Consider the following 20705-nt stretch of genomic DNA (forward strand, 5'->3'; position numbering starts at 1 on the left):
ATAGTGGATTTGGACCGTCGTGCCCCTATGGATATACCTTAATATTTGAGAGAATCATGTTAAATTTTGTGTCTCATTTTTATTTATTATTTACATTACACCATTAATTTACTTGTGGGAATTATGTCATATATAATATTTTTTCTAACAATTCTCAAGAATATTAAAAAATACATTGAACCCTCTTCGCCCTTAAAATTTTATTACACATAACAACAGCGTTATAAAATTTTAGTTATATATTTGCAACGTAAATTTTAATTGAACAAACAATTTGGATGCATGCACGCAATAACGGTTACCTGTAATATATAGTTGCTCTCCCACCCCAACATTTGGATATAAATTTATTTAATATAAAAGCAAATCTGCCATTTTTTTTTTTTGAACATGTTGTAGCACACCATAATGACACGTGGAATCTTCAAGCTCAACTTTAACATATAATATAGAACTTTTATAGAAAACAAATGTATTATCTTTTTTTGGACAAGAAGTCGTAGTACATCATAATGACACATGGCAGCTCCAAGATAAACTTTAATAGATGATTTATCAGGGACTCCATTTCATTTGCTAAGGTGTAATGAAGGTAGCAAAATGAAATTAGAAAAAAAAAAAAAATTTTAAATCTCAAGGTGAAAGGTGGTTACTTGTAAGTATTTCTCTAGCCATAGCCTAAACCTTTGTACAACAACAACAATAACAATAAAATCAAGTTTTAGTCCCACTAAGTGAGGCCAGTAATATAAATTCTTTTTTATTAATTTATGTGATCATGAATCATTTTTTTTTTTTTAGATTCAAGAATATTAAATCTTTACTTACTATCTCCTCTCAAATTATTTTAAGTCTATCCCTACTTTTTTTATTGTCCTCACAGTAACTAAGTCACTCTTCCTCATAAGTGAACCATGTGACTTATGTTGTAAGTGTTCATACCATCTGAGTTATCCCTCATTTTTTGTCAAACATTTGTATTGAGTACATATCCACGAGTCCCTTTTCTCGAGTGAAATACACATTGCATTGAGCTTTAGCAGCACTACAAATGAGTTAAGCTATTTATTTTATTTAGAGGAGCTAGAACCCCTAGTAATAACAAATACTTTTACATAGAGTTAGCCCTTGACTTTATGTTGGACTATTTGTAAGTTGGTGCCGAAGGTTGTTTAGATATAATATATATATTTTTATATTTAGATATTATATTATTCTCAACATTATAATTATTTCACTTGATATTAATACTTAATATTCAAAATATTTAGGATAAAAGATGCACAGGTTTTGAGGTTTGATTAAAAAACCCGATTTTCCTCAAAATTTAAAGTTTTCATTAACCTATCTTAACATTTGAAAAGTAGAAATATGGACACTTGATTTTAAAAAAAATCTATATAACTCTTTTGATATTTGATTTTTTTAAATACATATATTCTATTCCTAGACTTATCTTTTTGTATATATTAGGTAGATGGTATTTTTTTGTAAAATTTTAGAGGGGGTTTATATTTTTTTTAAGAAAGTTTGTGCCTTTTTTTTTCAAAAAAAATAAATAAATTTAATTAATAATTTATGAAAAATTTGAAACTTCTCAATAAAAAAAAAAAAAATTTGTGTCTTGGAAAGTTAACATTTTTTGCCCATAAATCTAGAGGACTGGAACATGAGGTGAGCATAATGTTAAGTTGAAATGGAAACGGAGAAAATATAGAAATGGAGAAAATGACGCCTTAAAGAGGATGAGCTGCAGCCACGTGCCAAATTCATTCTATCAAAAATACAATTATTACGTACTAAAATAATCCATTAAATATCATGCGCTCATTATCCCATTAAAATGCAATAACTCATTTCCTTCTATATCTATTCTATGCATCTATAAATAAGAACATTTATGTTGTGTGAAGTGTGCAAGTGAAGTGAGCCAGCAGTTGGGAGAGTGTTAAAGGTAAGAGAGAGAAAAGTGTAAGAAGAGTTGAATTGAATGCGTGTCTCCTCCTCTTAATTTTTTTTCCAGATTATAATATACTCGGCGTGCTCCATGAACGTGGGTCTGATTAAACCGAACCACGTAAATCTAATGTTCTTATATTATTTGCTTATTTTACTTGTATGTGTGTGATTATTGTTCCTAGATCCTACCTCACTCAATGCACCTAAGCTTTCCGAACTTAGGAGATTCTAGGCATAGTTTAGTTTGTTAAATTTACTTAGCCGTTTTTTTTCTTTTCTCTTTTTTTTAATTGTTTTTATGCGTAGACTGTAGTTTGAAGGGTGAGGACAGCAATTGTCCACGCCGCGAAACGGCAGTCGATCCCACATCATCTTCGCCCTCTCGTCATCCCCCAATCGCCTTCTTTTCTCTTCAGCACCTCCTTATCTTTGCCTCTCCTCCTCTTCCTGCACACTCAACAAAAGACCAAATGAGTGGCAGTTGAAACTCGGAAGCAAAGAAAATACTGCAATTGGCCGCCAATGGCTTCCTTTATTCTCCCCAAATATTCCCTCCTTTCACCACTCCCTCCTCGAAAACCCAAAACCCACTTCGCGCAGAACCTCCAACACCTCCCCTGCTCATCACAATCCCAGTTTTATGGTCTAAAGTTCTCTCATTGTTCCTCTCTTTCCTCTCTCCCCTGTTCTCCTTCTAGGAAGAGTTCCATTTATGCCAAGGTACATTCATTGCTTCAGAAATTACGATAAGCGTTCTGGGTTTTGCTTACATTTTGCAAGTTAATGGTGATTGAGCATCGTCTTTGTTAATTTTTCAATCTTTTTTCAGGTGACGAAAGGGGGAGCCCCTCCTTCCTTCGCATTGAAGGATCAGGATGGAAGAAATGTGAGTCTCTCCAAGTTCAAAGGGAAGCCTGTGGTTGTCTATTTCTACCCTGCCGATGAAACCCCTGGATGCACCAAACAGGTATTTTAGTTTGTTTCCCAAATTTTTTTTTTTTTTTGACTGAAAATTCATGTTCATCTCACTGCTTCATTTCTGATATTGGGTCCTCTAGCTCTTTCCATTTTGGACATGTAATTAAATGAATAGTTTCACAATGCCACCATAACAGAGCAGTAAAAAATTGTTACATTGCTTAGAATCAATAAAATAATATGTTAAAACATGAGTTGTAAACTTCTCTGCTTCCTGCAATAAAGTTTGAACCTTTGAAGACTTGAACCTCACCTTTGTTGGGGAAGATGGGGTTATGGACGTGATGTCCAAAACACAATGGTCCAAAAAAAAAAAACCTTCCCCTAGTCCAATCAACACTAAGTAGAATAATTAATTATCTAAAAACAGAAATACATAGCAACCATACACATAAAATTAGCCACATAATCACAAAGAGAACACCAAGATTTACGTGTAAAACCTTCAGTGTGAAGGGAAAAACCACGAGACCGAAGTCCACTTCCAATCTTTCACTATTTCAAAATAGTAGGTTACAATATGTCTTCCCTAGTTAAAACTAGAGGCATACATCAACAACAATCATCACGAATCACAAATTCTTGGCATAGAAAATAATATGAGTCATCACAATCAAGGTGGAATCAAATTTGAATGAGAAATGGAGAGGTCTCACCCAAAATAGAGGTTGCTATCCAAGCCACAAAACCAAAGCTAAAAAACTCCAAATGACAATCAGACTAACTAGAATGAAGAAGGATGAATCATGAACAACTTGTCGAAATTTCAGCTTATTCGGACGAAAAATCACCATCCGATTGTCAAGATCAAGCTGACTGCATAGGCACCTTTAATTCTGAAATTTCAGCAAACTATTTTCTTCTCTCCCTCACTCTTTTCTTGGCTGTCCCAAGGATACATGAAGCTTCATTCTTGCAGCAATAGCTTCCCAAAATAAGTGTTTTTGCTTCTCCAAATATGACCCACCATCTTCCAAAGAAAGCCACAACCAACTAATTAATGAATCACTCCATTCCAAGACAACAAGTAGGATACTACTAAGTACAAAAGTCTTCACTTCCACTTGGGCATTGACCCTGACTTCCAAGAGGATCGTTTTATGCATGTAGGCCATCCTCCACAGAGGAGGGAACCTAACAAATCTCCCCCTCTTGACTATGTGGAGGAATTCACCATACCGACAATCATGCAACGCATTTTATATTTTTCCCTTGATAGGAATCTTGTCATCATGTCTAAACCATTGTCATAAGTATGAATCTTTCCAATTTCTAACAAGTCATAATTCATTGCATCTCTAATCCAATGATATTTCACATCTATATGTTTTAATCGAGAATGAAAAGTATGATTCTTACAAAGATGAATTGCACTCTGACTATCACAATACAATACATACCTCTCTTGCTTTAACCCAAGCTCTTGCAAGAATCTTTTAATCCAGAACACTTCCTTGCAAGTTTCAGTGGCTGTAATAAACTTAGCTTCAGTAGTAGAAAGAGTAACACATTTCTGTAACTTTGATTGCCAAGCCACAACTTCCCTTGTGAAAGTAGTCAAGTACCCCGCTGTAGACTTTCTCGTATCAACATCTCCAGCCATGTTTGCATCTGTATAACCAACCAATAAAGGTTTTCCACTCCCAAAGCAAACACATAAGGAGGAAGTACCTCGAAGATACCTGAGAATCCATTTCACAGCATTTCAATGCTCTTTATCAGGATTGGAGAGAAATTTACTAACAACACCAACTGAATAAGCTATGTCTGGCCTTGTGCAAATCATTTCATTCATCAAGCTTCCAATTGTTGAAGCATATGGAACTCTTCTCATCTCTCCCTTCTCTTTCTTGGTGGAAGGACACTGCTTGGAACTGAACTTGATGTGATTAGCAAGAGGAGAACTAATTGCCTAAGCCCTTTCCATGTTAAATTTTTCGAATACTTTCTCAAGGTACTTTTCTTGTGATGATCACAGCTTCTTGGCTTTTTAAATCTTTCTTCAACATGTTAATCTTATACATATCATGACCAACAATTAGCATATCATCAACATAGAGCAATAAAATAAGAAAATCACTATCAGAAAATATTTTAATAAAAACACAATGGTCAAAAGTAGTTTTTCCCTTACCATGTTGCTCCATAACTGATTCAAACTTCCTATACCATTGCGATTCAAACTTCCTATACCATTGCCTCGGTGCTTACTTCAACCCATAGAACTTATTATTTAATCTACAAACCAGATTTTCTTTTCCTTTCACCTGAAAACCCTCTAGTTGCTCCATGCAGATCTCTTCTTTCAAGTCATCATGGAGAAAAATAGTCTTCACATCCACCCACACTATCTCCAAATTCGTACTATTGCTAAATTGAGCACCACTCTGATAGATGACATCTTTTCACAACTGGAGAAAAAATATCATAAAAGCCAATAAAATATCATAAAAGCCAATTCCTTGTTTTTGGCTGAAGCCTTTCACAACCAACCTTGCCTTGTACCTTCAATGTGAACTATTTTCTTCAGTCTTCAATGTGTATACCCATTTATTCTTCAGAGCTCTTTTGCGCTTTGGCAACTTTACCAGATCAAATGTGTCATTTTCATGTAGGGATTTCAACTCTTCTTGTATAGCCTTAAACCATTCTTCTTTGCGCTCATGTTCTATGGCCTCCTAATAGAACTCTAGTTCTCCCCCGTCTGTGAGCAATATATATTCATGTGGGGAATACCTACTTGAGGGTTGACAGTCCCTCGATGATCTCCTTAATGGTATATCTGATGAAATTGGTGGCACGCTATCTTCTACAATCAGCTACTCATTTGGCTTAATTATCTCATCACTAACTGTAGGTGGATCTACATTACCCAGATCACCTCGATCATCATGTGCATCATCTCCAACTTAATCTAAATCATAGAAGGGGGAATTGGATCCAAATCAACCAATTCATCACTATTTGTCTTATCCTTTTCAACAACTTTTTTAATGTCCCCAATTGTCTGGTCTTCAACAAATACAACATCCTCGCTTCGAATCAATTTCTTTTCAAATGGATCATACAACCTGTACGCAAAATTGCCATGTCCATATCCCAGAAAGATACATGACTTCGTTTTTGCATCAAGTTTTGATCTCTCATCCTTAAGAATGTGTACAAAAGCTTTGTAGCCAAACACTTTTAAGTGATGATAGGAAACATCTTTCCCACACCAAACTTTTTTTGACATGTCACATTGCAAGGGAATACATGGAGAAAGATTTATCAAATGTACTGCTGTACTCAATGCCTATCCCCAAAAGGTTCTTGGCAACTTAGGAGTTTTTGGAGGAGTTTTCTGATGTTGAATGCCCTAAGCTATGCAATACTCATAATGACCCTAAATATTCACCTCCATTATTTGATTTGATGCACTTCAATTTTCTCCTTGTTTCTCTTTCAACACTAGCCTGGAATTGTTTAAACACATCCAACACTTGATCTTTGGTCTTCAAGATGTAGACCCACACTTTCTTGGAATGATCATCAATAAAAGTAACAAAGTACAATGCATCATCAAGTATTCCAGTTTTCATGAGACCACACACATCTGAATGCACCAAATTTAAAACTTTAAATTATCTAGATGGAGGAACACTTTTAAAGGATACACTATGTTGCTTTCCAGCTAAACAATGTTCACAAGGCTTCGAAGACATACCTTTCATTTCTGGAAGAAATTTTTTCTTGACTAGAACTTAATTCCTTTTTGACTCGTATGCCCGAGTCTTTTGTGCCATAACTCTGAATTTGAATCATTCTCCACTACATTGACCATGCCCTTGGAGAGCTTTGCCTACATCAAATAAAGTGTAGAACACTTCTTTCCTCTGGCAACAACCATAGAAATTGTAGTGAGCTTCCACTGCCCATCACTAGAGTTCTTATAGTATTCCTCATCATCAAACTTTTCTATATAGACTAAATTCAATCTGATGTTTGGAATATATCTTACATCTCTGAGAATTAACCTGCTGCCATTGTTAGTTTGTAAGTATACATCTCTAATGCTAATAATTGTAGATGAGCCATCATTTCTCATCTTCACTACACCAAAGTCACCCAATGTATATGATGAGAAGAATTCCCTTCTAGAGGTTGCATGAATGGAGGCACCACTGTCTATTACCCAACTAGTCTTTTGGCAAACAAGATTAATTTCATGATTCTCACAATAAGAAAGCCATTACAAATCGTAGCAGCTCTGTCTTTATCTTTATCTTTTTTGTCATCTTTTTCTTTTCCTTTTCTTTACTCTTTCTTCTACTTTCGGCAATATTTCTTTATATGACCTTTCTTAACCAAGCAAAGTATTCAATGTCTTTCTTTGAGCAGGACTTGCTTCTGGATTTATCACAATTTCCAAGACCTCTACTTTTGCTTCTCCCCCTATTTTCTGTGACAAATTAAGGCTTCTGACTGAGAGGATGAAGAACCTACAGTTTTTCTCCTTGCATCTTCATTCAACAAACTACTTTTTACCAAACTCATAGATACAACTCCTTCAGGGGCTGAGTTTGTGATGGAAACTCTAAAAGTATCCCAACTGTCTGGCAAAGAACCAAGAAGCCATAAAGTCTGCACCTCATCATCAAAAGAAATTTTCATAGACACTAACTGATTTATAATTCCTTGCATTTCATTCAAATGGTCAGTAATAGGATTACCATTCCTATATTTCAAATTCATAAGCTTCTTTATCATATACAATTTAGTTCCTACTGTATTCTAGCATAAAGCTCAACTAACTTTGTCCAAAGTGAGCGTGCATCAATTTCATCGGCCACATGGTTATGGACATTATCATCAATCCATTGCCAGATATAATCACATAATTGCCTATTTAACAATTTTCAATCATCATCAGTTCTATCATTGGGTTTGGTTGACTCACCAAGAATAGAAGTATGATAATTTTTGCAATAAAGTAGGTCCTCCATTTTTCCTTTCCAAATGTGATAGATACTCCCATTCAAACTAATCATTCTACTAGTGTTCACCTTCATGGCTACAAAGAAATCAAGCTTTGATACCACTTTTGGGGAAGATGGGGTTATGAAGGTGATGTCCAAAACACAATGGCCCAAAAAATAAACCTTCCCCTAGTGCAATCAACTCTAAGTAGAATAATTAATTATCCAAAAACAGAAATACATAACAACCATACACACCAGCCACACAATCACAGAGAGAATACCAAGATTTACGTGGTGTGAGGGGAAAAACCACGAGACCAAAGTCCACTTCCAATCTTCCGCTATTTTAAAAGAGTTGGCTATAATAGGTCTTCTTTAGTTAAAACTAGAGGCATACATCAATAGCAATTATCAAGAATCACAAATTTTTGACATAGAAAATAATATGAGCCATCACCATCAAGGTGGAATCAAACTTGAATGAGAAATGGAGAGGTCTCATCCAAAATAGAGCTTGCTGTCCAAGCCACGAAGTCAAAGCTACAAAGCTCCAAATGACAATCAGACCGACTGGAATGAAGGACACGCCATAACAACTTATCAAAATTTCAGCTTAATCAGACAAGAATCACCATGCGAACGTCAAGATCAAGCTGACTGCATAGGCACCTTCAATCCTGAAATTTCAGCAGACTATTTTCTTCTCTCCCTCACTCTTTCCTTGGCTGTCCCAAGGATACACGAAGCTTCTTTTCTTGCAGCAATAGCTTCCCAAAATAAATGTTTTTGCTTCTCCAAAGATGACCCACCATCTTCCAAAGAAAGTCACAACCAACTAATTAATCAACCACTCCATTCCAACACAGCAAGTGGGATAATACTAAGCACAAAGGTCTTCACTTTCACTTGGACAAGGATTCCACTTGGGCATTGACCAAAACTTCCAAGAGGATCATTTTATGCATGTAGGCCATCCTCCATATAGGAGGGAAACCTAACAACCTTTTTAGTGGAAAAGCTTTTTCCGAATTCTACAACAGCTAGTTCTTCGGATTCAGGATTTAACCAATTTTCAACAACAGTTTCTTATATTAGTTTCATGCAAAATATCTCACAGACTAGTACCTACTGATCAGTTTGGAGGAGTTCTTCAGATCAACCAAAGTTTGGCTGTTTGTGATTTGATGTGGATTCAAGCCATGGAAATGGAATGTTGGTTTCCAATTCCTATTAATGAAAGAAAAAGAAAATTAGATGAAAGCATGGAAATCATTTTTCCATCGTATTTTTTTATCTATCTCAAGTATGATTGAGAGTAACAATTTATCCAAAAATAATTGAAAATTAAGAATAATCAAATGTTGATGACACATAAAATCAAAATACATTCATTTATTTTGTTTTCTTTCTCATTTTCCTTGATCACCAAACAAGAAAAAGTGGGTTCCTTCTTATTTTCCTTTTCTTTCCTTCATGTTTTTCCAAGTTCAAAACAGGCGAGGGAATTTAGGCTTGGTTTTTGTCATATCTTCTTTCCAGCAGAACTCTTGTACTCTTGACTATTATTTAATCAAAAATTTGTGAATACCCTTTAGCATGCATCAATTTAATGATACTGTTACAGGCCTGTGCTTTCAGGGACTCTTACGAGAAGTTTAAGAAAGCTGGAGCTGAGGTTGTTGGGATTAGTGGTGATGACCCATCTTCCCACAAGGTAGCCCTGAAACATTTTTCTGTGAAACAATGTTATGATATATTATTGCACCTTGTATTAGTCAATCAAATTATCAAAGTGCTTTTCTAATGTCTGTAAAACGTACGAATTGGATTTGAAATGATTGATAGCATAGGGCTTAATTTGTCCGTACTAAAATGCTAAATCAACTTCATTTTTTTTACCTTTTAATCTGGCAGTAAGTGTTGGTTTGAAAAATGTCTCTGCACGTGGTGTTCGAATGCCCTTGTTTTCATGTCCTATGATCTAGTAATTGTGTCCACAGGAAATAGAACACTGGCACACTGCTGAAGTTAAGAAAGAGTTTGGTAACTGCCTCTTTACGCCTGCTTAAAGTCTATTTATTCCTTACATTCTGTTTTTTGAATTTGTCACCTGCAAATTATTTATTCTCCATTTGGAACTTGAAAAATATGAATGAAAGGCAAGGTAAATATGACGGAATTTACTTTTTGTTGTTTGGCAATCAAGGAAAATGAGAAAGAAAACGAAATATATAGCAAATTAATAAACAAAATTTTTATTTTACAAGCCTTTAACCTTTAATGTTTCTTAATTCTCAATCTTATTTGAATAAATTTTCATTCTTAGTCATACTTTGGATAAAGGGAAAATACAGCAAAAAACATATTTCCGTTTTCTTTTCCATTACTTTTCTTTCGCAAAATCTTTAATTGAAATGGGCCAACAGAAAATATTGTCCCAATTGTCTAAGTTAAATAGCATGCATGGCCACAGAAAATTGTTTCATAAAAATTTCTTTTTGAGAAGTTAATCAGTTAAACCAGGTGACTGGAAAATTAACCATGACAAACATACTACTGTGGTGGTTAGAAGCCACTGCTGCAACACGTCTTTAATGCAATGTTTTACAACTAAAAGGAACATATAATAAATGGGTTTCTTCTGATACAATATGCACACTGTATAATTGATGAGGTCATGCTTCTATTTCTTTCTGGTCTAGTTGATTATCTTAGAATATGCTTGACACTGTTACAAACTTGCTTGTATTAACTATTAATTTTTGATGGAGGCAGGCATTTGCAAAGAAGTACAGACTTCCATTCACCTTGTTGAGTGATGAGGGTAACAAGGTGAGGAAAGACTGGGGGGTGCCAGCTGATCTTTTTGGGGCATTGCCTGGTAGACAGACTTATGTTCTCGACAAGAATGGGGTGGTTAAACTCATCTACAACAATCAGTTCCAACCTGAAAAGCATATTGATGAAACCTTGAAACTACTTCAAAGCCTCTAAGACTTTCTCATTTTAGATTTTCCCTCTTCTTCTTTTCCTTTTTTTATTTTTAAATTTGTTTTTCTCCCTACCCAGTTGACTAGTTCTCTTGTAGTTCCACTTGCATGAATCGTGTGCTTTGTATCTTCTATAGCCCCTATCTGTGCTTGCTTGGACCCAATGTATCACAAAGGAAGTTACTCCTTTCTGCTTCAGATAATCGAACTTTTTTTGTTATTGTTGGGTTAAAAACTGAGCAATGCTTAGTTCTTGCAAGAAATAAAAATAAAATTATTTGTTTGTTGCTTCAACTTGTGAGCATAATGATATTGGTCTCTTTTTCATAGGGGAATCACTAGATTCAATTCCCTATTATTAGTCATAATTTCTGAATCATTTGTACTGCAAGGGTGAAATACTTTATTGAACAACCTATTAAAACATACGTCTTCAATGCATGTACGCATGATACAAATATTATCTCTCTTAACATAATATACATTGTTCTCTCTGGAAGTATGCAAGACCCTCAATGAACTTTATTGTATAGATGCGATATAGAGCATTCTCATGCCTCTAATGTAGCTTTATTTTTTCTCTTCATAGTCTTGGCTCGTGTAAGGGCTAAATGCTTCTGCCAACCAGTTCTTCTTCCTCCAAGACCTCCATCCCATCTCCTCACAGATCTCATCACTGTGATTTATACTGAAAGTAGAGATGCAGTTCCTCTTATAGAACCTGGTTGTCCTCTTCATCACTTCCACCTCCTTAGTTGTCTGTTCAAGCATCTTCTCCACACTGGGAAGCTTAAATTGATCATCGACAAGCTGGGCCAGCCATTTGCAGCGGAGCTCGGCCGAGTGCAGATTTGAAATGCTCTCGAGGTAGCCCACAAAAGCCATGTTTGGAATCATTGGATGAATTGTCCCCCTGCCACAAGAAGGAAGACTTCAAGCTTCTGCAGGATTTCCCTCCAAATACTCAAAATACTTAGAAACCCATTTGGATATGAAATCTAGAATTAGTACCGCATGTTTGAAATTGTAGTTCTTTACCTGTACAAGGGCATGATACCAGTAGGGTATTCCAGGAGACTAAGGAAAGGCTCTGGCAGTATAGCTTTGAGCTTTTGCTTCCCATCATAGCCCGTGGCAAGAACTACCACATCAGCCTCCAACTTTCTGCCGTCTTCAAATTCAACTCCTCCCTTCCAAAACCACCACTTGGATGCTCTTCTAAACATTATCTTCCCCTCATCAGCCTTGGAGAAAAAATTTTCAGGCAAGATGGCCATCTGACATGATGCATAGTCTTCCTGAAATGGGTGTTCTGGCTTTAGTCCATACTTCCGCAATGGCAGCTTCCACACCACATAGGACTCGATGAACTTCGAAACTGCTTGTCTCTGTAAGAAATCGATATATAACAGCTCACCATTAATTATAATCTGTCTTAGCTGGTAAACCAAATCAAACTTTAATTTGTTTATTGCTTTTTAAAGAAGAAACTCTGATATAGATATTCTTGTGAACTGGAATGTTCTTCATGAGGTCGACCTACCATTGGAGATAAGAGGAAGCAAAGAAGGGCTCTGAGGAAGCCTTGATTAGGCCTTTCATGGAGGAACTGAGATGATCTTGTTGAGTAGAACAAGAAGAAAGGCAGACCCCAAACCCAGTAATGGGGAACAGTCCAGTGTAAAGTCCTTATTACCATGGTGCATGGTTTTCCTTCTGGACCTGGCTTGGACAAAACCCAGTTAACAAACCATCTTATAAATTTCAAGTCCTCATCAACACAAAGTTGCAGGAAACAAAGTAGCATTGAGAGAAATCTGTTATGCACCTATCCTTTGCAGATCCTAAAATAAAAACTTACGCAGCTAATTGATGTTTGGGTGCATGTCCTGCGATTGATTCAAAAATAAAAACTCATGCAGCTAATTGATTCAAGTTCCACAAATCCTACATTTAGAAGTATGAATTTCAGACTTTGAATTTAAATTTCAGTGGATTTCGACAAAGTATAGTATGAAATTATATTGAATTTTTTTCAAGTTCATAGAAATCTAAATATAATGCTCAAAATTCATACTTTCAAATACTACCTTAAGTACCGTCATTAAATTTGTATAAATTTAAAAGAAATTTAAATAAAATCTAAACTCTAAGATTCCACGGTGATTCTTTCATTTGATCTTAACCCTAATCTGATGAAATAATGAGATGGTAAGCACAATTTGGTAGGTTAGCCTATACAACACATACTCTTGTAGGAAGTTCGGATAAATCGACACAGGACACTATACTAATGGATAGTGGGGCAATTACTATCCATACCCATTAACCCACTCATATCCATGATGAATAAAAGGGTTAGGGCACACCCATATAATTATGGGTCATAAAAAATGAGTGACCCATGATAAATCCATTTATTAAATAGTTAAATGGGTGTGCCTGCTTAATCCATCAACCCATTTAAATTTCCAACCTTAATTAATTTATTTAATTTATCATATTTAAAAGCGTACTACGAGTAAAGAACTAATGTCGTAATGTAAATTTTTATGTACATAATGTAATTATGTATTGTTCGGTTTGAATATTTATATAACTACCTACATAATTTGACTTGATTTCAAATTAATTTATATGCATGCATGTTTGAAATTGCATAGCTGGTTAAGTTACATGTCCATAATTATGTTGACATGTGATTATAGTATTGTTATACTTATTATTTGTAATTAAATTATATAATTATGTAATTAATATTATACTTAGGAAATTTAGATGCATAATTTTATAACTATGGGCAACTCAGTTACAATATGTATGTAATTATACAATTATGTATACGTAATTTGATTTACTTTGATTTTCTATACAAATTAATATGCATGCATGTACATAGTTTATATAATTGGTTTAATTTATACATGCCCGTAATTTTATCAGTATGTAATTAAATTAATTGTTGACTACACTTATCACATAAAATTAAACTACATAATTAAATAGATAATACTGTTATTATAAAATCTATGTACATAGTTTTATAATTGTGAGCAATTGTGAATGTATACAATTAGTTAATTGGTATATATGTATACATGTTTGGTTCGGCTTAAATATGTTCATGATTATGTAGTTATGCAATTAAATATGTTAACAATTATATTGTTAATACTATAACTTGGAAATGCAAGAACATAAGTCTATTATCATGGATAGTTCCATTTGAGTATTATGCAATTATGTATGTAAATAATCGATTTGGTTTGATCTTTCAAATCAATTAATATGCATGTAGGTACGTACTTAGGTAATTGATTCAATTTAGATATCTCTGTGATTATATAAATATGTAATTATAGTATTACTGACACATCATTTGAAATTAAAATTCATAATTGCATAATGAATTCTATAATTAGGATATATATATATATATATATATATATATATATATATATATATCTACATAATTTTTTAATATATTAATAGTTTGGTTCGAATATGCAAGTACTTACGTAGTTATATGTACATAATTGGTTTGTTTGTTTTACTTATGAGTGTATGTAATGTAATGAGTGAAAACAATCAGTTGTATTCGTTTATATAAATTAATTAATATGCATGCATGCATGCATACACATAATTACAGTTGATTAAGATATATCCATAATTTATAAATATGTACTTAACCATTAGTATTGATTACAACTACCTCTTAAAATTAAACTATATAATTGATACAAAATCAATATTTTTATTTATAAATTTATATACATAGTTTTGTAATTGTGGATACATTGGTTTAAATATATATGTACTCAATTATGTAGTTATAAGTATACATAATGGGTTGAGTTAAGATATATCTATAATTATATTGACACGTAATTAAAGTATTTTCTATAATTACCATTTGAAATTAAACTGTATAATTTATTATGTAATTAATACTATAGCTCGTAAATTATAATATACTCTTGTAATTATTGACATATTGATTCAAATATATGTAATTATGCAATTATGAGCATACTCAATGGATTCGATTCGATCATGCAAATCGATTAATATGAATGCATGCATATACATAATTGACGTAATTACGAACCTATTTTTCAATCAAGTAATAGATCGAAAAACCTTCAAAGATGGCGATAAGCTGTAACAATGATCATGTTTAAAAATGGTTATAAGTTTAAGTTGATATTCAACAAATTTTTTAAATTGGTAAATGGGTTGACCCATGAGTCAAATATTTTCTATAAATGAGTCGTAAAATGGGACAATGAGTTATAAATGATTATATTCATTTTTACCCTACCTATTTTGAACCATACCCGCCCATTTAACATGTCTACTCATGGACCCTGGTAGCTTTCAATGGGCTAATTTTGCTGGACAGACATTTATGATCGGCAAAAGGGGTGAGTTGTTTAGGTTTGGGTCAGATACGTAAAGCATGTACTTAAGTTTAAATTAACTGGATTTGAGTTGACTTGTTTATGTATAAGTCAATGCCTAATTAACTAATGAGTTATAAGGGATGCACATGCATTACAAAATGATAATATGTTTATTAAATTTATTTCATATAAATTTTTTTATATTTCAACATATTTAGTAATATTATAGAAGAATATTGCACTTATCATTTTAGCAAATTAATATTCCCTATGAAAGTATTAAAAAAAATCCTCAGAAGAAAAACAATTTAAAGAAACAATTTTTTTTTTCCTCTGAAAACAAATGGGATCTTTTCTTCTAATGGACTACTTGATCCAAACCCGACTAGCCAGTTATCTGACGAAGTTGGATTTCAACATGTTATTAATTGAGTTTAAATTAAACTCCATTGAAACACGAGATTCACCCATAATCCACTCGATGATTTCATTTTTTAAACCTTAGGTATGTGACAAGTTTACAAAATTTAAAATTTTAATTTGATCAATTTAATTTTAGTTCGTTATGGTGTAGACGCGATTTGCGTTTTTGACCATAGAGCATGGGGGAGTTTGCCAATATACCCTCTAGCAAATTCTAGTCCCTGGTCTAAACTCCTAATTCCAAATTAAAAATTCCACGTGAATTTTTAGAACCAATGCCGACAGCTTGTGTAGTCAACAAGTTCAAGACATCAAAACGCCCCCCCCTCTCTCTCTCTCTCTCTCTCTCTCTCTCTCTCTTATAAAAAACTGTAACGAGCGCGTGTAGCTGTTGACACACCGTGTAAGCCTTTGAGCAAACACCAATATTATTTTCTTCTTTTTTGTTGTGATCAAGAAAAACCAATTAAACCGTGAACAAAGTTAGGCAATTAAAAACATTGATATTGTCCATCATGTTGGTTTAAGTGGTAAAAGTAATTTGTGACTTTAGTGATTTCAAAGTCACGAGTTCGATTCCGTCCTCAAGAATTTACTCCGATAAATTATTAGGAATATGTCAATGGGTGGACGACTTTCACTCATTCGAATTTAGTGTCATACCATAGTGTTTAATGTGGCACGATAGTGGTTATAATTTTCGGGTTATCAAAAATATAAAATATATAATAATCAATTTAATGAACGCAATTTTACCTAAAAAAAAAGCATGCAAGTAGTAAAGTAAGTAATTATCAAATTAATTGATGAATATGAATACCTTGGTTAGCCTCCGCACACTCGTGAGCGAAATCAATGGCAGATTTCTTGAACCCGATAACGACGACCTTTTTGCGACGAAGGAGTTGAGTGGCGGCTTCTTTGGGAAGCTTGCAGTAGTCGAGCACGTGCATTACCTTTCCCTCGAATACTTCCGCCCCTTTACTCTTTTCGGGGAAGACTGGCATTCTTGGTACGTCTCCGTATTTCCCAGTGCAAACGACCACGCACTCAAACCCGTACCACTGCTCCATCCCATACGAGTCAAAATCATATTTTTCAACTTACATTAGTCATGAGTCCCCAATTAATTAAATGCAATCTAAAAATATATTATATAGTTAGAACAATATAATGAGCGATAATGCATGCAACAAAAAATCCATATTAAGGTCTAGTCGGACCAACTCAAATGGTAAGGACGACTTGTAATTTTGATAATTCCAAGGTCACGGGTTCGATTTCCCCTTTAAGCATTAGGTCAGTGAATTATTAGGGCGCATTAATGGAAGGATGACTTTTACCCTCGGATTTGGTGTTGTATCATACATGGTGTCCAAAGTGACGCGATGGTGACTAGAATTTCCGAGTTACAAAAAAATAAAGGAAGCCACATTCAGATAATATTATATAAAGAAATATGCATGTGCATACAGACAAATGGTAAAGTTATGTTTTGCATGGTTCAAGGGCCTTCGTGCTTCTTACTTGTTTATTACATTGTATCCTTACATTCAATCACTTAATCGGGCACGTTTGGATATATTGGGATTGGGTAGAAATATATGTTTAGATCAATAAAAATTTTTTCTTATTTGATCAAATTTTATTAATTTTTTAAATATATATGCATATATATAGTTGGAGAAAGACTTGTTAAAGACTAAATGTAAGAATTAAAAATCACCAATCGTAAGAAGATATATTAACACTTAGACTCATTCAAATGAAAGCTATAGATAGTCCATGCACATACAAACTTTTAATTTAACTAATCGAAGGTGGTTAAATTAATTGAAGCTTAGGTCCAAATGAATGAATTTTAGTTTTCTTTTTCTTCAGAATGAGAAAATGAGTCTTTCATAAAAAAATTTTTGAGGAATTTTTCCTCGTGAAAAGTAAAATTTTAATTTTTATATTTATAAATCATTACAAAAATATCACTTTATTTTTTAAATTTCTAAGATTTGTGTAAAAAATTTTTAAAAATAATAATTTTTTTTTGCAATTTTTGTATGTAAATCCAAAAGTTAAAAATTAATAAGGTGTCTTTTTGTACTTATTTGGAAAAATGTTTTAAATTTCCTGATCTTAAGAATACATGGGAAGAAATTTGGGAAAGGAAATGGGAGATTAATAGACCATTCTTAGTCTACAATTTAGACCTAATTGGTCCTTGAATGGATCGAAAAATGTAGAAAATACTTCGGCAAAGGTAATTGAATAAATAAATCAATAAATCAAGCAAAAGTGAGTAAAAAAGTCTTATCAATCCTCTTGAAATTAAAATAATTAACCTGACAAATTAAGAACTAGATCATCCAGATAGAGGATGCGTTTGAATTAAGAATTTTGTTTAAAGGAAAGGAAATGAAAATAAAAAGAAAACTCATTTTTTACTATATTTTCTATATATACCAAATATTATAAAAAATAAAAGTATGATTAAAAATTTTAAAAAATAAAAACATAAATGATATCTAAAATCAAAATTTTGTTCATTGATTTAATAAAACCTCTCTTTTCTTTTCCATTTTCTTTCATAACCAAATATAAAAAGTGGATTCTTTTAAATTTTATTTTCCTTTTCTTAATCTTTTTCTTCATCAAACTTGGCCATATATAATAAGAAAAATAGTCAAAATCCAGTTAAATTGGCAAACATTGGATTGATACTGATTGTCAAATTATATTTATAAAAATATTAAAATATTAATTTTAGTCAAATTTACAAAAAAATATATTTTTTGAAAAATAATATAAAATGTGTATTTATACTAATTATATATATATATATATAATATAATATAATATAATAAGAAAATTCTATTAATCACAAAAACTTTTGAAATTTCATGATTTGTTTGAATTCAATGAGTGCTAGGAAGACATTAAATAATTCATACAAACCACGAGATTCCACTGAGTTTGAGACTATATTGTGATGGTTTTCTTATGATAAATATTAAAATTCACTTTATATGAAAATAAAATATAAATATGGGGGCAGTATTGTCATTTTAGGAAACATCATTCGCGCTCTTATTTTTAATAATAAAATATAGTGCTACACTTATCATTTAAACATTACAATTAAACTTATCTTTATAGTATACACATAACCCAATATGCGCTAAATAATAGATAAGTGTGATCTTTTGACATTTGAATTAAATGATTGATTCAACTTGATAATTTAACCAGTGTATTAATTGGAAAAATTGTTTACTAGAAAAAAACATTCAGTACACTCCTTGTGAAAAAATTATTAGTTAGATTGAAATAAAATAGTGACAACTCATGAACTTTTGATTTGTTTTTAAAAGAAAATTAGTTATAGTAGATTCATTGATCTAGTGCATATATAGTTTGTCACTATTTTATTGGATTAATGTAGGAATGATGTGATAGACATATCTACCTAATAATTTGTACTCGAAGTGATCTTTCAACATGTTAATTAGTATATTGGGACCAATCACAATTTGTTATGTGTGCCTCTGCATTTGATGCTAGATCGAATCATATATTTTGATTGGACCAAATTTTTATTTAGATACATAGCAACATGCAGACCTTTGGTAAAATTAAGTTCGTGTTGAATACTAAATTCATATGTGATTTTGTGAGCTAGTTCTAAATTAAATTTAAAATTAGTCCCCGAATCTAAAATCTAAATTCTTGTAAATGTTTGATATCTAATATTTGAAAATATGTTATTTTTCAATTTTAACCTTCTCAACACATAAAGAGTATAAATATTTTATAAAAAATAATGAGCAATTACATGAGTTAAAGTAATTAATTTAACATAAATAATATTTTTCTTGTCACATATTCAATTAATAATTATAAATAAAAATAATATAATTTATATATATATATAAATAAAATTTATTATTTTAATTTTAATCATTAAGTATTGAGTTTTTGTTATTTTTATTTTTATTTTTATTTTTATCAGGGATACAATTGAAAAAGAGACCTGAGACATACTTTTATGTCTGAATATATTAGGAAAGTTTAAGAAAATAAGAAAATTCAGAACTACTATAAACCGCTTTGATAATTGGTATAGTTATTTAGAGGACTGATCAAACAAGCACCCCTTATCCATTATCACCCAAAATGCTGCCTCCTATATTAAGTTTGCCTCATATTTTTCCTGTTCACTAATTAATCACTGTAGTTTTTGGATCATTATTTTCAAATGGAATATATATAGATAGATAGATAGATAGATAGTGAATGATCAACCTGAACGGAGTCAGACTGGTTAGGCTGCACGGCGACCTCCCAAACCGGCTTACCGCCGTTGAGCAGACAACCATAATCACCGGCCACGAGTTTCTCTCTTTTACCCACAAATCGGAGCTCCACCACTTTGGAATTAAACCTCACGAACTTTAACACATCAAAGTGCCTAGCGTACGAGTGCAGGTACTCCAAAATCTCAACATAAGACGGAAAGTCGTCGGAATTATCCCTCCGGGGCCAGGGGTAGTCAGAGAATTCGTAGTCCTGGCGAGGAGTCTGAAGCTTAGTGCAACTGTAGGAGCAGTGCCTCCAGACCCCTCCGATCGAATCAGATGCCTCAAAAACAACCGGATTATGGCCGGAGAGCTGTTTAGCGGCGGCGATGCCGCTCACGCCGGCTCCGATAATTGCGATTTTGGACACTACAGAGACGTGATCGTTTTGGGCGCGAGCCATTTGGGTATTCTGTACTATATATCTCGATCTCTTCGGCAAGCTTAAGGTATGATGTTGAGCTTAACTAGGGAGAAGACGAGTGCGTGTGAGGACGTGTTTGGGTAAGGGATGGGAAGAGGTATTTATAGGAGAGATGGTAGGGTGCATGGGCGGGTCGGGTCGGGTCGGGTCGTCGACATCATATATGCATGGAGGTTTGGGGCACATGGAGTGGACTTCCAATGCAGGGTTGGAAG

The 20705-nt window shown here is 33.2% G+C and overlaps 2 protein-coding genes across 2 annotated transcripts; one reads left to right on the forward strand and one right to left on the reverse strand.

The window, feature by feature from the left end:
* The first annotated feature begins 2278 nt into the window (after positions 1-2278).
* Positions 2279-11182, forward strand: LOC131157930 (peroxiredoxin Q, chloroplastic). Its single transcript, XM_058112398.1, has 4 exons — positions 2279-2679; positions 2789-2926; positions 9523-9612; positions 10674-11182. Exons 1-4 carry the CDS (start codon positions 2482-2484, stop codon positions 10890-10892), a joined length of 645 nt encoding a protein of 214 aa, XP_057968381.1. The 5' UTR covers positions 2279-2481; the 3' UTR covers positions 10893-11182.
* A 276-nt stretch (positions 11183-11458) lies between these two features.
* On the reverse strand, positions 11459-20469 carry LOC131158641 (probable flavin-containing monooxygenase 1). Its single transcript, XM_058113508.1, has 5 exons — positions 20014-20469; positions 16538-16781; positions 12432-12610; positions 11927-12276; positions 11459-11801 (listed from the first exon to the last, which is right to left on the reverse strand). Exons 1-5 carry the CDS (start codon positions 20467-20469, stop codon positions 11459-11461), a joined length of 1572 nt encoding a protein of 523 aa, XP_057969491.1.
* Between the last annotated feature and the right edge of the window lie 236 nt (positions 20470-20705).

This window comes from Malania oleifera, chromosome 6, assembly GCF_029873635.1.
Source record: "Malania oleifera isolate guangnan ecotype guangnan chromosome 6, ASM2987363v1, whole genome shotgun sequence".
In the NCBI taxonomy this organism is placed as follows: Eukaryota; Viridiplantae; Streptophyta; class Magnoliopsida; order Santalales; family Ximeniaceae; genus Malania; species Malania oleifera.

Coding starts and splice junctions, on each gene's coding strand:
- LOC131157930 (XM_058112398.1), top strand. CDS start 2,482: ATGGCTTCCTTTATTCTCCCCAAATATTCCCTCCTTTCACCACTCCCT. Junction 2,680..2,788: donor AGAGTTCCATTTATGCCAAG/GTACATTCATTG, acceptor ATCTTTTTTCAG/GTGACGAAAGGGGGAGCCCC. Junction 9,613..10,673: donor ATGACCCATCTTCCCACAAG/GTAGCCCTGAAA, acceptor TGATGGAGGCAG/GCATTTGCAAAGAAGTACAG.
- LOC131158641 (XM_058113508.1), bottom strand. CDS start 20,469: ATGGCTCGCGCCCAAAACGATCACGTCTCTGTAGTGTCCAAAATCGCA. Junction 16,782..20,013: donor ACCAGTCTGACTCCGTTCAG/GTTGATCATTCA, acceptor GGGATGGAGCAG/TGGTACGGGTTTGAGTGCGT. Junction 12,277..12,431: donor GCTTCCTCTTATCTCCAATG/GTAGGTCGACCT, acceptor GATTTCTTACAG/AGACAAGCAGTTTCGAAGTT.